We start from the raw sequence: 19,519 nt of genomic DNA, 5'->3' as shown, positions 1-19,519 counted from the left end.
GGTTACATTAGCAAAGTGGATCCCCAGTTTCACCTCCCAGGCAAGCGTCAGGGATGACCCAAGGGCACAGGAGGAGTGCATTGCGGGAATTTGTGTGTCACAATACCTATCCCTCGCAGTGCTGTGCGATCACAGATATTATGTTTTTTCTGAGGTTTGAAGCACACCCACTCATCCCTAGTTTTCTGGTGCCTCATTATGACATCATATATGACTTGGACTCCTCCCATTAGTCTCCTTTTATACGGTCAGCCTTTTTGTCACTTTTTGATGATTGTGACATCATGGTCCTTTGTGACCAATCACAACCCAGTATAAGGTATATATACTTCCTGGTTTTCCTTGTTTCTTTGCCCTGCCGTGGTTCTTGTTACCTGAGAGTTTGTTTATACTGTGTATTGGATTTCCTGTCAGCTATATTGGAAAAACTCTAAATTATATACCCGGTAATCCACATATACTTTATGAAGTAGAAACAACTGTATATGCACTTTTAAAATTGGTGAAAGATACCTTAAAACCAATCAGCAGCATATATATTACAGCATGTACTATTTAAAAAAAAGGTATAAATACTGAAATGTCCAAGAGTCCTTGGATAGTAACACAGTGTTAATCTTGCCACACAGATAGGATCCACAGTCTTGAAATACACTATATACCACAGTGATTACAGTACATTAAAAAGATACAAGAAAGATCCACATAGCGTAACACAGTATTTATTGGCAAATTTAAAAAAAAAACTCTCCCCCAAAAGGAACCCTTACAACCACAAATAAAGCGTTGGTGTACAGAAGTTAGCGAACGGTTTACCGCCCAGTCCTCCTTATCGTGCAGGTCTTGGCAAGGTCTCCTGGCCGAAGAACAAAGCGCTCGTGCTGGGAGAACGCCAGAGCTGGAAGCTGGTGCTGGGAGTCACTACTTGTTCACCACTCTAAACCAAATGCCGCTCGCGCTTCAACGCCCCTGTCACTGGGCTTTTTATATTACAGTCTGTACAGTAACACACTGTTCATATTACAGTCTACCTGTACAGTAACACTGTTTATATTACAGTCTGTCTGTCTGTACAGTAACACACTGTTTATAATACAGTCTATCTGTACAGTAACACTGTTTATATTACAGTCTGTCTGTACAGTAACACACTGTTTATATTAGTCTGTACAGTAACACACTGTTTATATTAGTCTGTACAGTAACACAATGTTTATATTACACTCTACCTGTACAGTAACACATTGTTTATATTACAGTCTATCTGTACAGTAACACTGTTTATATTACAGTCACTCTGTACAGTAACACACTGTTTATATTACAGTCTATCTGTACAGTAACACTGTTTATATTACAGTCTGCACAGTAACACACTGTTTATATTACAGTCTATCTGTATAGTAACACACTGTTTATATTAGTCACTCTGTACAGTAACACTGTTTATTTTACAGTCTGTCTGTACAGTAACACTGTTTATATTACAGTATGTCTGTACAGTAACACACTGTTTATATTACAGTCACTCTGTACAGTAACACTGTTTATATTACAGTCTGTCAGTACAGTAACACACTGTTTATATTACGATCACTCTGTACAGTAACACTGTTTATATTACAGTCTGTCAGTACAGTAACACACTGTTTAAATTACAATCACTCTGCACAGTAACACACTGTTTATATTACAGTCACTCTGTACAGTAACACTGTTTATATTACAGTCTGTCAGTACAGTAACGCACTGTTTATATTACAATCACTCTGTACAGTAACACACTGTTTATATTACAGTCACTCTGTACAGTAACACTGTTTATATTACAGTCTGTCTGTACAGTAACACACTGTTTATATTACAGTCTGCACAGTAACACACTGTTTATATTACAGTCACTCTGTACAGTAACACTGTTTATATTACAGTCTGTCAGTACAGTAACACACTGTTTATATTACGATCACTCTGTACAGTAACACTGTTTATATTACAGTCTGTCAGTACAGTAACACACTGTTTATATTACAATCACTCTGCACAGTAACACACTGTTTATATTAGTCACTCTGTACAGTAACACTGTTTATATTAGTCTGTCAGTACAGTAACGCACTGTTTATATTACAATCACTCTGTACAGTAACACACTGTTTATATTACAGTCACTCTGTACAGTAACACTGTTTAGATTACAGTCTGTCTGTACAGTAACACACTGTTTATATTACAGTCTGCACAGTAACACACTGTTTATATTACAGTCACTCTGTACAGTAACACTGTTTATATTACAGTCTGTCTGTACAGTAACACACTGTTTATATTACAGTCACTCTGTACAGTAACACACTGTTTATATTACAGTCTGTCTGTAAAGTAACAGTTTATATTACAGTCTGTCAGTACAGTAACACATTGTTTATATTACAGTCTGTCTGTACAGTAACACACTGTTTATATTACAGTCTGTCTGTCTGTACAGTAACACTGTTTATATTACAGTCTGTCTGTCTGTACAGTAACACACTGTTTATATTACAGTCTGTCTGTCTGTACAGTAACACACGGTTTATATTACAGTCTGTCTGTCTGTACAGTAACACTGTTTATATTACAGTCTGTCTGTCTGTACAGTAACACTGTTTATATTACAGTCTGTCTGTACAGTAGCACACTGTTTATATTACACTCTACCTGTACAGTAACACATTGTTTATATTACAGTCTGTCTGTACAGTAACACACTGTTTATATTACAGTCTGTCTGTACAGTAACACATTGTTTATGTTACAGTTTGTATAGTAGCACACTGTGTATATTACAGTCTGTCTGTACAGTAACACACTGTTTATAATACAGTTTGTATAGTAGCACACTGTTTATGTTACAGTTTGTATAGTAGCACACTGTTTATATCACAGTCTCCCTTTGCAGTACTGTATCGATATATTGTGTGCACATTTGAGTTTCTCAGTATATGTTAATTTGGAAATAATAACTTGCTGTGTAGCAAAGCACACTATAACTATGTAAAAACCACTTGCTCCACACAGTATCCTGCAGTATGCATGTGTTCACTACAGTGAGCTCGCTGTCCCTCGCTCTTGTGCCTGCAGTAAAGTTCCCCCACTGACAATTTGAGAAGTAAAAATAACCTCCCTGTTAAGCGATAAGGTTGGGAGTTTGCCTTTTGTGTCGGTCTGAGCTGAGGGGCCAATGGAGCTGTATGGATCTGACACATGGGAATTTCTGACATATCTGCCCTCTGCTGTGACCTTCACATACACAATAAAAAGAGGCTTCTGTGTATCTCACCCGCAGCCTCTCGGTCCTGTAGCCAAGGTTGGTAGCCGTGTGCATGTCTCTATGTAAATTACTAACATATCCCTATAACCTGCTGTCACTGTATCTCACAGACCATAGATAAATATGTTATATGATGTTTTAATTCAGTGTTAAACCCAGAAGTTTGTCCATATTGAGGCTTCCAACTTAACGCATAATGTCATATATATATTTATATATTATAGTGTGACTATTGTATAGGATTAGAGAACTGTTTCTATATGGTATTAGCTTTATGGCAATATGTTTCACTTACTGTCTGCCTTGCACTCTATGTGAATCATATTTCTGAATTGAACAACTTCTTCTGTGCTGTTTGTTTGGCTCCCTGTGACTTGCACCATACCATCGACTATTGCACAATGGGTCTATCCTATATCCTTAACCTTACTGCATAATAGGTATTTCCTATAGCCCTACAACTGCGGTACAGTGGGTCTACCCTTACTGCGCAATGGGCCAATCCAAGGTCCATAACCCTACATGTACAATAGGTAAACCCTCCAACCTTTACCCTCTTGAAGTATGGATCTAGGCAGTAATCCTAACCCTACTGACCCAAGGTTTTACCTTACAATCTTGCATGTATTACACAATGGATCTATTCTATAACATCCACCTTTTTATACAATGGATCTTCTCTATAACCCAACCCTACTGAGCAATGTGTCTTCCGTATAACCCTAGCCCCTTTGGGTTTACCATGTAAGAGCCCCTATTTGACCACTTATAGAGTCATAAGTTCTTTCGCCATAATTCTACCTATTCATCCTCTCCAATTGTTCTTGTTTTTATAATATAACTTCTTCTACTGCATAAATAACTCTATAGTATGTACCAGATCCCACTAATCCATATAACCTGTTCTTTTGCACCCTGTCAATCTTAATGGTATTCATAATGTTTCATGACCAATTTTTATGTCAGCATTTCTGCAAAGGATCGGAATTCTGTGTTATTCAAATAGTTGTAAATGTTGTTAAAATGCTGATTTTTTGGCTTAAATATATGAGGTACAGAGATGCTTGGGATATGTGTTGAACTTCAGTAACTTTGCCGTGAAAATATATGTAGCGGACCCAATGTAGAATTTGTTTTGTTGCTACGGAATTCTGCTAATATGAAACCTGTTGGGTGATTTGTCATATAATGGTAGCATTTTAGTGCAAGTTTGTGTAGATTGCTCCAAATACAGTTACTTAATTAACCTTTCTGTTTTTACTGTGTGTATTACATAGAGATTGTTAAAATGTTATATATAAGTAAATGATTCAAAGCCCGTAGTGTGTGCAAGGTGTGACCATGCTCTGGTATTTTAAAAAGTTATTTTGTTTCAACAAATCATACGTTGAAATGGTATATAAAGGAGTCAATGGATACTGGTGTGTGTGGATAATATTCTCCCTTCGTTGACAAACCACAAACCACAAATCTAACTGTTATTTTAAAACTCTTAGTCTGCAATCATGGCAATCCAATTATATTTTTAAGTCGAGCAAAGACAAAATTATGAGCTCAGGACAGGATTAACTATTGAGTAGCCCAACACACGCATGTTGCAGGATGTCCAAGCCATACTGTCCTCTGCTTTCTGAGCTATGATTCCACAGCAGTGGATGGGCAGTCGGGCACTGACTGGCACAATACCAGCGTACAGCTTGTGTACAGCCCTGACCTTACTTATTATTTTAATGAAAATTACAAAATACATGCTTTTGTATAGAAATAAAAAAATAAAATAAACACCTTTCTCAGTATTGTAAATCGTATGCCAAATACCAGGATAGGCTGGTGGATTTGGACATTCCATTACATTGACCCACACACACTAGTGTAAAATATATTTTAGACTTGGGCAAACCGTTGAACAAACTATAACATGCATTTGTTACGCATATTTTATGGTTCAGGGTAATGTATATATTCTTACACAAGTTTCTTAGCGAAAATGTTACTAATGCCCAATCTGTTAGCCTTGTCTATTCACAACACATTTGAGTTTCACAAATAGGAATGTAATTGTAATATTATGCAAATTTTTACAAATTAAAATAACATGTTTTATTGTGTTTAATCTAGCTGGGCAAGTATTTTAGACATTTTTTCTCCAATGTTCATGTACTGCGAAATTGAATATATAATATTATGAAGATCCAGCGCACTCACTAAACATCAATTTCAAAGCTCACAAAATGTAATAGTTTCTTTAAAAACTCTTGACTTAGGCAAAAAAGAATTTAGTTACAGTTTATAATCATACATTGTAAAAGTCTGCCACAACGCCAATGTACCCCATTTTTTTGTCAGGTGTTATTCTAACAACCTAATACCTGCTCTTATAAGATTAACCCACTTACCGTACTTGGAAATCCCTTCCTCCTGGGACTTTATATATATATAATTACACTTAACTTCCAAGAACCGTACCGTATGCAGGACTACAGCAGGTGCAAAGCAAGAGGCCCATTCCTCGCTGCACATTTTAAAAAGTTAGTTTACCGTATATTTATTTTGGTTTGTGAGTGGAGAGAATGTGTGTGTGTGTGTGTGTGTGTATGTATTTATATATACATAAAAATAATACTTGGTGCTTAATCTATTCAAAAATTGTACTTAATAAACAAACATAACTTTTAATATGCTAATGTATTTATTAAAACTCATCAGGGACCTTGGAGTGCTATGTTTTTTTGTTTCAGTAGGTGTATATAAAGATATATAAATATATATATCTGTTGCTAAGCGATATTGGGTAAAGAAATATTTTTTGAAATTTTTAATATGTTGTATGTATTATACTTTAGTCAATATTGTATCGCTGGGAGAGGGAGTTGAGATCGTGAAGCCCCGATTTTATACTTAAGTTGTTCCTGTGTTTGGTGAGGGGCGAATAAGAAGTTTAAAAAAACTCAGAGGATAATGGGATAAAGGGTTGGCTTGCTGCTGGTAGATGCATCAGTTAATTCTTGGCTATTTTGTAAATTCTATATCTTCGCGTATATGTGTGTTATAACATGAATGAGTATAGGAACACTTGTGGTATATTTTATAGTTCTGGTGAACTATGGATTCTATCTGAAGACATTTACGAGACCTTGCAATGTCTCTGTTGTTTCGTTAATGAATGTAATTAGGGTGGAGGCCTTGTCCATCTGTACAGAGAGGACCAGGTCAGGGCAAGAGGTCGTACTGAATATAAACAATGTGTTTAACCTTGGTTTGTTTTGCAAGAGTCAGTGTAATATAATAATCAGGACTGCGTTGAAGAATGGAAGTCAGAACAAGCACATATTGTATGCCTTAGTGGTGGAGTCATTGTCGTGAATTTGGATTTTGAATGTAATAATTTTAGGAAAGCGTGAAAGACAACTGTGTCCACAGAACGTGTTCTATTATATTAGCAGTAATACATCTTTTAGACCATGTTTATTTATCAAAACTCGAAAAACTTCTGGTATCATTAAACTTGCAGTTATATGGTCTGGAATTATTTTTCATAATTCAGACATTCTCTGATCATGTGCTACAGAGTTTGTCCTAAAAAAAAAAGAATAAACAAACTATTAATCTCTTATTTTGTTCACCTTCTCTTTTCAAGGGGTCAGGAGCATTCCAAGGGAGTCGTATCTTTGCTGCTGGCTTGGTTTCCATTGACCAACCACCATGTCTTCTCTCCAGGATATGACAGAGTTTGGAGAGGCAGCTGATTACCTGCGAAAGAGTGCCAATGAGCTTATGAAGCTGCAAACTATACCGTTTGATGGTAGGTTTGAAGGTTATGTCCTCTATATACTTTGAAGAGGGAGGTTTCATTTAAATGCAAGAACACCGTCCCTTACATTCCACAATATCTATTTCTACATATAATGTAAATATGATCTAAAACTTTTTCATCAGCTTTTTACATTTTGTTAGTAACATGATTTGACTCCTGCTTTAACAAGATATTACACCATGGGGTTCATTGTCACAATATTACACTTTTGTTAGTAAGTTTGTCACTTTAATGGCAGGTCTGTACTGGGATACACAATGTAGGCAACGCTCATCAACCTCAGCATGAGCATTCGCTTACCAACACCTGCAGCACTGTCTCCAAATGATAAGAGGTGAGAGAGGCTAGGAACAAGAAAATAATCCAAGGGTAGGCAACCTTCAACACTCAATATGCTGAAGGTTGCCTACCCCTGGATTCTTCAAGGTCGATATAGTCCACAACATCTGGAGTGCTGAAGTTCGCCTACCCTTGCGCTAAACCCTATATCTGATCACTATTCGTCTTGAGCATCTTAGTAAAGTGCCGAAGGTCACCTACCCCAGGCATGTTGTAGAGGCCTGTGTGAATTCAATATTCACATATCAATCAGAAGAAAAACAGGATATAGCAGAGACGACACAGGAACCAGCAACATGGCAGAATTGGGATAGAACAGAATCTTATAAACATAAAGATTAAATCAATGAGCGCTAAATCCTGAGCCAAAGGTATAAAGAATAAATGCCATTAAATTGATGTTGGGATGTGCGTAAAGAGGAATGCTTTGCATACATAGGCAAACCAGATCTACAACACAAATTGCATGTACAATATCTACAGGGATCTGCCTAACATTGCCAGAAGACATGTACGTGTCTACAGTCACCACCAGATCAGTGATTGGTACCATTAGGCACTAATGGACCTTAGTGAATACGTGGGGTGATAATGTTGAAGGCTGTTACTCAGGATCACATTTCCTGTTCTTAGACAGTCCAGCCATTGATAAGCAGACCTCTAAGCATAGCGATTAAAATACTTGGCACCACAAATAACGGATATAACATAGATGTAATGAGTTTTGATGACTGGGGATCTAAAGTCTGGAATATGCCTGAAATCCATTTCATACATTACATTTTCTAAAAATAAAGAATAAAAGAGTTCTGCAACTATATTGCAACTCTCAACACATTGTCCCAAATTATTAATACATAAGCAGTGTAGAAAATGGAATAATAAAAATCCAACCCCACAGTGTTTAGTGGATTCATTCTCGATAAGTAGTAGCCAAAATCAGAGAGATTGTAGCCACATTAAAGATAATCAAATTTTCATTAGACAATATAATTACTCACCAAGACAAACGAATATTACATGCTTTTTATTCTACTTTACAACATGTGTATGTTGCAGTTGAAGGGTCTGAATTCTGCAGTTAAAATATGAGAAACTCTCCGAATAAGGGAGACAAAATTTGTTGGGTTACTGGTGTAAAGTAAGTGGGGCTTTTATAAAACACAGAACAAACTGGTCCATAAGTGAAAGAGATATATACAAAACCAGGCATGAAGTCTTCCAAGGCACTCCTCTGTTACCATCTAGTGTCCTCCCAAAAAAGTATTCCAGAAGACCTCGGCCTAATTAGCCTTAAAGGAATTTTGCCCTTTGTGGAGGTGTTCCATTTGACAAATACTGAAAACATAGTGATCGATTTTGGGAATACCATTAGTGGGATTCCATAAAGGATCCTGATATTGTTCTGAAACTTGCACCAAGTGGAATTTTTTTATAGCAAATACAGTATATTTAGTAAATAGCATCATGGTGTAACTGGTATCTCACTGGTCACTTTTTTGTTGATGATAGAAAACGTTGAGCTAGTTAGTTAAGTGCGTGGCAATGAGGTCTAAGGTCCAGAGCGAAATGGGAACATTTGGAGATACAAGTAGTCCATAACGCACTACACCAGGAGTAGACAAATTTTGGCACTCCAGACGTTGCGGACTACGTCTCCCATAATGCTGTTACAGCCATAATGCTGGAAAAGCGTCAAGAGAGATGGAGTCCACAACGTTTAGAGTGTCAAAGGTTGCCTACCCCCTGCACTATACCTTATATATGATCACTATTAGTCTTGAGCCTCTAAAAAAAACGTGAATAAAAGGTGAACATAGTATTTGATTTTGAATTCTGCACCATTTAAGGTAAGAAAAAAGGCTGGATTCCAGATGACAAAGAAGCCTACATTGAAGTGGAAATAAAGGATTCCTCTGGTGGCAACGTCACAGTGGAAACAAAAGATAAAAGGGTAATTAAAATTATTTTTATTTTTATAATTCTTTAATGCTTGGGTTGCTAGATGGTCTTTTGATATAGTTTCAGGACAAAAGGGAGCAGTATTCCTTAAAATTGTTTTCCTTCTGTGAAATGCGTGTTGGCGTGACCCATGTCTCAGACCTTTCCACTTTAATTCAGTAAATAAAGCACTTCTTAATAAGAAGTTTGGCACTAAATGTATTATGAGAATTGTTTTGGAAATATTTAAAAAATATATATATATTGTAATCTCTGCTGTGTGCATCACCTTGGGAATATAGTAAGCTTGTAGGTTAGGATACATACAGGGCTATTAACTAAAGTGTTAAAAGCAGGGAATTAATTCATAGTGTCCTCTCAAAAAAAATCACATTTTGGCCAAATTAGCCAAATTGGAAAGATTCTTCAAGTTAATTACGTTTTTAGTTCTACTAATATGTCTTAAAGTTTTTTTTAAAAAATCACCTTGAATTAATTTGGAATTGCAGACAATCCAAAATTGAGTGAATAGCACTGATAATATATTGTAGATTGTACTTCAATAAGCATAATTATTTTATTTCATGTTTCTAATGTTTTTGTAAGGTTTGACACAAAAAGTAAATTGTAACCCCATGTCCGTATGTGTGCAGCCTTTGTCTGTGCCACGTTTACAATGCAATTAATTTCTTTTTTTATCTGAAGAATCACGTGCAATGAAATCATTCAAGTATTCCTATTACATCTTGTCTATAACATCCCTTCGAAGGTTACAGTTGTATTGACCATATAGTCTTTCTGTCTGTTTCTTTAGTGTTCGTGGAAAACACTTATAAATGTCAAGTATATATCCCCTTACTGCACAAGGATACAATTCTATTATCGTGGTGTAGGCGATTCTTCAGTAAAACCACTGTAAACCAGCCTCGAGACTATTCCGAGATAATACACTTGTCACGTAAAATGATGAAAAAAAATGTACAACTCACACTCTACAAAAGGAATGTGTTATAAACAGAATGACTTGTCTGTCAGGATCCTAAATGCAGCCGGCAGCTGCTTAATGCCCTTCTGAAGCCTACTATAAATGACAGTGTTTTTCCTTCGGTGCATTCCTGCTATGCAAAGTGTATCAGGCCCATAAACCCTCATCAGTTGTTTTCTAATGGTGTATAACTCCCTGCTCGCAGGTGATGTAATTTGCTCGTGTTTGTGTATATATATATATTACATTTATTTCTCTCTTTACAAAAACTCCATCGCCTGTGAGTTTTGCTCTGAGCTCTAAGGATACCAATTCACGAGTGGTCTTGTGTAACTTTAAATGTGTTGCAGAGTTTCTAAGATGGGCGAGCACCCGCTGAAAAAAATATATTGTCCTGTATTTATAAATTAGTTCCATGTACATTTCTGTGATGTGTATGGCATCCCCAGAAAATGTTTTTTTTAAAAATGTTAAAAAAAATAAGGAACAAAAGTCCCATTAAAACAGGGGTATCGAGAACCTGGGTGGAACATTGAGGCATGCCATGAGCTAATTCGTTTGTATGTCAGATTGTTCTTATTTTATTAGGTGTAAGGATGGTATCAGAGTTATAAGAGCACATGGCAAGCTAATGCCAATTAATTTGGTTTTGGGAGATGTTAACGTGGACATCATGGTGATGTTAATTAGGAAATGTCGTCCATTACACAGCATGGATTAGGCTTGAGAAGAATGAGTGAGCACTAAGAGTATATATTGGGTATGAGATATCGAAGTGAGTAGATGGCTGCCCAGGTACTTTACATACGAGACTTGAGACTTCAGCTTTGGGATGTACTTCAGAATATGTGACTATTCCTTGATAGATAGACCCTTTCTAATAAGAAAATTTCTTCACCCACCCAATTGGGGCATCTTGCACACCCTAATTTGAAGACTTCTTGTCTTGGTCAGAGCACAATGTTTTTAGGTTCCACTAGCTACACCTATCATCAATTCCCACTGAATCTACAGCTTCTGTAAACTGAATCACCTCTGTATGTCTTCTCGGTCTGCCTCTCCCGGTCTTTTTATAATATTCCCTTTCCATCGATGTTAACGTCTCTGTTTTAGTGTTAGTCAACATGCTTCCCACCAGCAAACCGACTTGCGATTGGAGTTACAGTCTATAAGGATACTGGATATTCTTTTTATTGCATGTCCACCAGTGACTGTGAAATTAATTTCTCATCAGGTTCTAACTGTGAAGGAGGATGACATCCAGCAGATGAATCCTCCAAAGTTCGACATGATTGAAGATATGGCCATGCTGACTCATCTCAATGAGGCGTCAGTACTTTCCAACCTGAAACGTCGCTATGCCAACTGGATGATCTACGTAAGATAACAGTAGCATGTCTTTTCTGGAGCATTGTAGAGACACCATGATTGAAGAAGTATTGTTTTTATGTTCTAAAATCTTGTCTATAATATGCTAAAACAAAATTCTAGCTTGATCTTCGCTTATGGTTTTACCTCAGGGTCATTGAATTTTAAAGGACATGCCAAGCACAACAAAACACTTCAGCTGGCTGTAGTGATTATGGTGCCAGGTGTGCCTTGGTTCACTCACTCTCCATTTTAAGTAGTTTAACTGGTTTAGAATGGTCACCAATGGGTTTAGCTCAGATAGAGATTATGGCTCTCTGTAGAAACTAATGGAGGCAGGGAGTCCATCCACCAAGAGGTGAAAGCATTATAAAACAGTTTGGCGCCTTACAATGACACATGGTAGTGATTATGGTGCTTGGAGTGTTCCTTTAATGATTAACATTTAAGCAAGATAATATATTTTCATGAGAGTTTCCCTACTTCTAGCCTGTATTTGGAGCAGTCTTATTAGTAAGCAAAGTGTTGATTTGTTGAATATGTTTTGGTAATCAAGGGTGCTTATGCTACCATTTGTACCCCGACCGCTGAGAGATGGCCGGTAGTAGGTTCTTCAACTCTCAATGCTTAATGTTAGATCAGATTGAGATCAGAATTATTTTTGACTGCCATCTTATCTACTGCACATAAGGTCATCTTGGCCCACCAATTAGATGACTCGATGAAGATATCTATTGACCAGGAAATATGTATGATGTTCGGTGACCTGGTGACCAAAAAATGACTAGAACTACAACCCCCCCATCAAAGCATAGAAGGAATAGCAGGGCAGTGGTAAAGATTACATGAAGCTTTAAGTGATGAGTTTACAAACACCAATTCTGGGGCAAAGTGCTCACAGCGTATTGTTTTATGGTTAATATTTTTTGGAGGGTGATCTGGGAATGCTATCTTGCTTGTTAGAGGAATCAGAGTTTAATTCTTTCCTCTCTCTATAGACCTATTCTGGGCTCTTCTGTGTAACCGTGAACCCATACAAATGGCTTCCTGTGTACACTGCAACTGTTGTAGCTGCCTACAGAGGCAAGAGGCGCTCCGAGGCTCCACCGCACATCTATTCCATCGCCGATAACGCATACAATGAGATGGTGCGCAGTAAGTATCATGGACGTGCAACACTTTATTTAACTATTATGATATTGCACCCTTATCCAGGTGGAATTACATAGACTAGCAATAATACCGTGATAATACAGTCACAAAGTACTTTAAACGCTGAAACGGGATTGAGTTCACTTAATTACCTTCAAATTAATTTAATGTTTTTTAATACCATTTGTGTCCTTTAACTATTTTGATGCATCAGCAAAGCTCAGCAAACACGGGCTTAAAAATGCATCTAAGCCAACTGAGATTTAGTTTTCTTGTTTTGTTTGTTTTTTTGTGTCAAGAAAAATGCTTCACTTTTGTCTGAAAATGTGTTACTTTTCTCTTTTTAGATCGTGAAAACCAATCCATGTTGATCACGTAAGTACTTTTTTGTATTTTTTTGTATATGTTATACAGTTATGTTGTATATGTTATACAGAATCTCGTAGCTATCAAGAATTTTTGGTACTGTAATGTTTGAGAGCCCTGCCTAAAAGCATACTTAGATTTGTATTAGTTGTACCGGATAATTGACTCTAAACAAACATATATGCCTAACCTTAATCCTGGCGGCATCCATAAAAGGCCAGGCTATTATATTTTATATTTCATATTAAAATGTGACTATACATTTTAATATTTTGTATTCAGACTGTGAGCCTTTAAAACTCCACATTCTGCTACTGGTTGTCATTGATAAACTCAAGTTTAGTCCAAAGGAGTTGAAAATTGATTGTTTACTCAAAAATTGATCAGCTGACCTATTTAGCATAGTGAAGTCTGGGTGCAACTTGTATGGACTTGTACCCATCATCACCTTTGGTGCCAAGGCCCTATCATTGGTAGCCTGGTGCAGAGTTGCTATTCAATAAAAAGAAGACTTAATTATGAAGATGCTTCCCCATGTCAATGGATAGTGAAGTAGTCTCAGTGCATTCGTATTTGTGTGTCCAACTAGTAAACCTCCATGTTGCATCCTAAACGCCCCATAGTTAAGCTAAGGTAGCTCAGATGTTAAGTTTTGCTGTATTTTTTAGTTTAATATATTGGACAAATATTCAAGCCTTTTTGAAAAACAAGAATCGTTGGGTTTCTCATAGGAAAGGTAGTCTGCGGAATCTGGAATGCCAAAGATTACCCATCACAGTTACGAACAGACATTCCAACTTTTTAAACAATTGGCTCACTAAACCTGATTAGCTTGCAGGGAGAGGCTAAATTAAGAAGGGTGCTCTACCAGGCACCATTCACAGATCCAGCCGGCGTCATTGCCTAATTAGGTAAACGCAAGATAAGGCATTAAGCTTGGCCATTATCCTGCAGCAGCTATAATACTATCATTGTCCGTACTCTTTGTTATCTTGGGCCACTGTTTAGTGCCAACAGCTAAAGCTATTTATAGCAGTGAAATCATTGTGGAACAATGGGGAGCGACTGCTGTGATATAAAGCACAGCAATTTATCAGAGCTGTCAGTCCCCGTAACCCAACACCCAAAGGGAACTGGTACCAAAACTGATAGCGGCTATTAAGGTTGTATAAAAAAATACACCGTACTTTAGATCACAGCCTTTCTACCCTTGGGATTATCAGGCGACCCTTTAAGAAGAATGGAAATAAATGATGTATACTAAAGATCTTCTTTAAAATCAATTTAAAAACTTCAAATGAGGTTCTATTTGTCTTACTCTACACTTGTGTAGTGGTGTGTTCAATAAGCGTGCCAGTTGTAGGACCTGTTTATTCTCCCTGTCACACATTTAGGTGCCTACCAACAGTAATGTTTTAGTATGGTGATCTACTAAAAAAAAAAAAAATTGGCTTTAGCCTTTTATACACTTAATTGTCACTGAGAAAAAAAATGCTTGCAAATATTCAAATATATATATACATATTAATATATACACATATACATTAATATGTATACATATATATAATTGCAAATTAACCAGGGTATTGCAGTATGCAAAGATACATTTTTGTACTGTTGTACTTTTGAAACACAACATTTAAAAGCCATCCCAAATGCCTATTCATATTTGCATAACTGGAGGTTTTATTGTATGTATTGGGGCTGCCGCCCAGGAGTAGTGGGAGTCTGGGCGCAGAACGTATTTTTGTCTATAAAATTTCACAAACAAGCAAAAGAATTTTGGGTCAGACATGAGAAAGAGAGGAAATCACTCGAGAACTCTAGTAAAAAAAAAACAAAAAAAGTACCATTGCATACTGCAATAGTCTCGCTGTTCAGGCATCGTGTGTCCTGGACTAATACGACTAATCCGATCTACATTATATAAATGTATATAGTAGATTGAATTTTATTGACATCTTGTCTACTGGACTAATATGGCTAAACCAATCTACCTTACAGAAATATATATAGAGGATTGATTTATGATGTAGATTGGAATATATATATATATTTTTTTTTTTGAGTGACTAATTAATAGTTAGTCGACTAATAAAAAGTGAATAAAAATACTGTGTACACACTTATCAAATGAGATATGCTAGCTTGATTCCACTAGCCATTTCAATGAAAGTGACCAGTTAATTAATTTGACACTATTACTATTATTGTATATTTTACGGTTGTTACGGTTTGTAATGAATCAGTCTTGTGCCTGTCTGTTTGTCGTTCTGTCTGTCTGTTTGTCTTTCTGTCTGTCTGTTTCATGCCACAAACAAGTATTCTTACATAGTTGATTGCCTGCTTTGGTTGGCTATGACTGTGTATCTCGTACTTGTGTGAACAGTTAGGTAGATAGAAAATTTAGGGAAACTGGCCTTGAATCTGCTCCATTTGGGCAGACACCGCTAAATAATCAATGAATTAAAGATTTTCCATGGTCCTAAGCCTGTGAGGAAAATCCTTACTTCAAACTCAGGATCATGAAGGTTCTACCAAGCTGACCAGAGCTTCGGCATTCATCGTGGTGTGGTATTAACTATGGCCTTGGCATGGGCGTCCGCAGAAATTTTTCCGGGGGGGGGGGGGGCATAATTGTAATGACATCTATGCTTGGCCCCTGACAGTGTCATGAAGGGGAGGAGCATAGTCATTATCATATAAAGCCAGGGTGAATAGCGTTTTCACAACTATGGTATCAGGAATGCATGTTTGTATTCCTGACACTATAGTGTTCCTTTAAGCAAATTAAAGGAACACTCTGGTCACCATAACAACTTCATCTAAATGAAAATGCTATGATGCCAGGAAGCCCCTGGGTGCTCTTTTCTTGAAGGGGTTAAACCGCTCTCAAATGGTTTAACCCCAAAGGCTTCCTCCAGCTCTAGGTCCCTCAGTGGTATTCGGCATCTGAAACGGAGTGTCAGGAAGTGCAGACTTACGTCAGGCATGGGTGCCGCTGATTGACTAGAGTTGACAGTTGACGCTCTAGGCCAATCGCTAGTTCCCGATTCATATTTTTTTTAAACTTTTTTATGAATGGGGAGCTACTGATTGGCTTAGAGTGCCAGCTGACCGCTCTAGCCAATCAGCAACACCCCTACCCAGCAGCACTCTGTGCTTCCTGACACTCAGTAAAAGTGAACACATTAACACTAATATTTTATTTTACCTGGGGAGATGAGAAGGTCCAGAGTTTCCCTGCCAGGCCCATGTACCAAAGCCTTATGATGTGGTGTCCAGAATAAAGTGGAGGGTTCACTTCTATATTTGGCTCCTTCTGCTCCTTTACCTTTCTGCTTATTTTGCGCCCTTCTGCTCCTTTCTCAATCTGATTCCTTTCTGCTCATTGCAGGCCCTTTCTGCTCCTTGCAGACCCTTTCTGCTCCTTCTCCTACTTTAGCTTTGTGCTCCTTCTGATTCTTTCTGCTCCTTTACCTTTGTGCTCCTTCTGTCCCTTGCTGCCCCTGCTCCTTGCAGACCCTTCCTGATCCTTGCTGCCCCTGCTCCTTGCAGACCCTTCCGGCTCCTTGCTAACTCTTCATTTAGCCCCCACCCCCATGCCTCACTTGCCTAATCTCTAGGCTGCCCCCCCCCATGCCTCACTTGCCTAATCTATAGCATCCCCCCCCCCATGCCTCACTGGCCTAATCTATAGGTTGCCCCCCCATGCCTCACTAGCCTAATCTATAGGCTGCCCCCCAATGCCTTACTCCCCTAATATATAGGCTGCCCCCCATGCCTTACTCCCCTAATCTATAGGCTGCCCCCAATGCCTTACTTCCCTAATATATAGGCTGCCCCCCATGCCTTACTCCCCTAATATATAGGCTGCCCCCCCATGCCTTACTCCCCTAATATATAGACTGCCCCCCATGCCTTACTCCCCTAATATATAGGCTGCCCCACCCCATGCCTTACTCCCCTAATATATAGGCTGCCCCCCCATGCCTTACTCCCCTAATATATAGGCTGCCCCCCATGCCTTACTCCCCTTATATATAGGCTGCCCCCCCCATGCCTTACTCCCCTAATATATAGGCTATCTCCCCCATCCCTCACTCCCCTAATCTATAGGCTATTTTAAACCCCCCATCCCTCTGTCTCTGCCTGCATGTGTTGCTCCCCTGCGGCTTCAGTCAGTAAGAGAGAAGCTGGGATAGATGCAGCTTCATATCCCTGTCTCTCTCCATACACAGCGCCACCTACTGGCCGGCGCCGTATTGCAGTTCATTTTAAATCTTACACGAAAATTAGCAAAACAAGCTGAAAAATCCAGGGGGGGGGCAAGTGCCCCCCCTGCGGACGCCCATGGGCATTGGCCAACCTGCCGACGGGTCCTGCTGGATTCCATTGTGTGGCCTGGAGAGCTATATTCACATTCACTTTAATGAATCTTTAAAGTGTTCCTCAACTGTAGCAAAATATTTGTGGGTTTGATCTCTAGACCAGATATGTGTGTATAACAAATCGAAGCATACCTCCCAGCATTTCAAATGGACGAGAAGGGACTGTTTAACTTTTTTTGGGGTGTGTGTGGGGGTGTTGCCACGGGCAGGTCTATCTGAAAATTGTAGGTGACTTACTGATAACAATATATGAAACTAAAATGTTATTTTGGAACAAGAACAATGTATCTTATTCTAAACACATTTATTGTAGTTTAAATACACATTACTGTGAGTATTATTGCTGCGGAGCTCTGTTATACACTCAGACACATCAACAATATGGAGCTGCTAGAAAAGAGGAATGATATGATAGAAAAGAGGTGCAGAGGGATTTGGGCCCAAAATATTGACTTTATCTACTAAATAGGACACTTGGGAGGTATGTGAAGGCATAATGAAAAAGTGATGCTGAGATTAGTTCTGAATCATAATTTATTGATCTTTACTCCCTGTCTGAATTACTAAAATTCTTTGCTAATTCTTTAACTGGATTCTAGAATCTATAAAATCTATACAATATCATCTTTGCTAATTCTTTAACTGGATTCTAGAATCTATAAAATCTATACAATATTATCTTTGCTAATTCTTACTGTTCACATTTATATCTCTGTTTCTTAACCGATTCACATATTTCTGTTGCCCAAAGTGGAGAATCCGGTGCAGGCAAAACTGTTAACACGAAACGTGTAATTCAGTACTTTGCCATAGTGGCAGCCCTTGGGGAAGGGATCGGAAAGAAGAGCGTAAGATTACGTTTCGGGCAGCGCTGCCCTTGGAGTGATATTTTACCTTTTTTCTTTTTATCCCTTGCTTTTTTTATTCTTGATTTTTTTTTTTACATCTTGTTTTTAATTTTTTTTATCTTTTATCATGCTTTTTTCCCATGGATTGATGTGTTTTTCTTTTCTTCATAACCTCTTGACCCCAATACGGGATCTCACTTCCATTTCCTAGAAAAAAAACCCAACAATCTTGTATTTGATTTTAAATACCAATTCCTAATGCCTACAAACATCCTTTCACTAAAACTCCTACAAAAATGATCCTTTTATTTTTAAAAACGGCTTTTTGCTTTCTTTCAATTAATATCTACTCTTCTTTTACCCGACTATTTTAATTTCTTTACTCGCTGTCATCAGCTTTTTCCATGTAACTCAAGATCATTACGTTTTGTTTGTTTTTTTATTCGATTTTTTTCATTTTGCAAAATTCATTTTTTCCACTTTTTAAACTGAATTTTAGTCTTGTTATGGTGGTTTTTGTGGTTTTTTTTGTGTGTGTGTTTTTTAAAGCAACATCCTTTCTCTGAATTTTTACAACCAACCGTTAAATCTTTATCCTTCTCGCAACTAAAAAACAGAAATTCATGATTTACATCTCTTTGCAAATGTAATTAAATTTGGATGTAATCTGTTCCAGTTTCTACTATCTGCTTTCTTTCCATGTAAATTTGTAACTGTTTAGCGTTTTCTATTTTGCAAATTCCTAGCGCTTTTCTTTTTCCCTTTCATATAATTTGATTAATTCATGATGGTTTTTTCCCCCTCTTATCTATGTTTTTTTTAGTTGATCGTTTTGGCTGTGTTTTTACGAATCCCAATTGTATTGTACTTCTTTTGCATAACGCTTCTTTCCCTTTGTTGCTTTTTATACAGTATAACTCATCCTTGTTTGTGGCAGCTTTAGAATTTACATTCAGTTTTAACTTTCTTTACGCTCACGGGAGCTAATATTTCACAGTCACC

At 37.7% G+C, this 19,519-nt stretch overlaps 1 protein-coding gene across 2 annotated transcripts in view; it reads left to right on the top strand.

The window, feature by feature from the left end:
- The first annotated feature begins 3,246 nt into the window (after positions 1 to 3,246).
- The window catches only part of MYH7B (myosin heavy chain 7B), a 47,034-nt gene continuing 30,761 nt past the window's right edge, over positions 3,247 to 19,519 (top strand). Inside the window, exons 1-7 of one of the 2 annotated variants that reach the window (XM_063455770.1) lie at positions 3,247 to 3,349; positions 6,951 to 7,115; positions 9,317 to 9,420; positions 11,627 to 11,770; positions 12,759 to 12,915; positions 13,260 to 13,287; positions 18,421 to 18,517. In XM_063455770.1, the coding sequence (XP_063311840.1) occupies positions 7,016 to 7,115; positions 9,317 to 9,420; positions 11,627 to 11,770; positions 12,759 to 12,915; positions 13,260 to 13,287; positions 18,421 to 18,517 (630 nt within the window). In that variant the 5' untranslated portion in view covers positions 3,247 to 3,349; positions 6,951 to 7,015. Of the gene's footprint in view, positions 3,350 to 6,950; positions 7,116 to 9,316; positions 9,421 to 11,626; positions 11,771 to 12,758; positions 12,916 to 13,259; positions 13,288 to 18,420; positions 18,518 to 19,519 lie in introns of those variants that run through there. The other variant, XM_063455771.1, reaches the window with a different exon arrangement.

This window comes from Pelobates fuscus, chromosome 5 (genome assembly GCF_036172605.1).
Source record: "Pelobates fuscus isolate aPelFus1 chromosome 5, aPelFus1.pri, whole genome shotgun sequence".
Classification (NCBI taxonomy): Eukaryota; Metazoa; Chordata; class Amphibia; order Anura; family Pelobatidae; genus Pelobates; species Pelobates fuscus.
The sequence above is the reverse complement of the archived record's forward strand: the minus strand, read 5'-3'. Positions and strand labels throughout refer to the sequence as shown.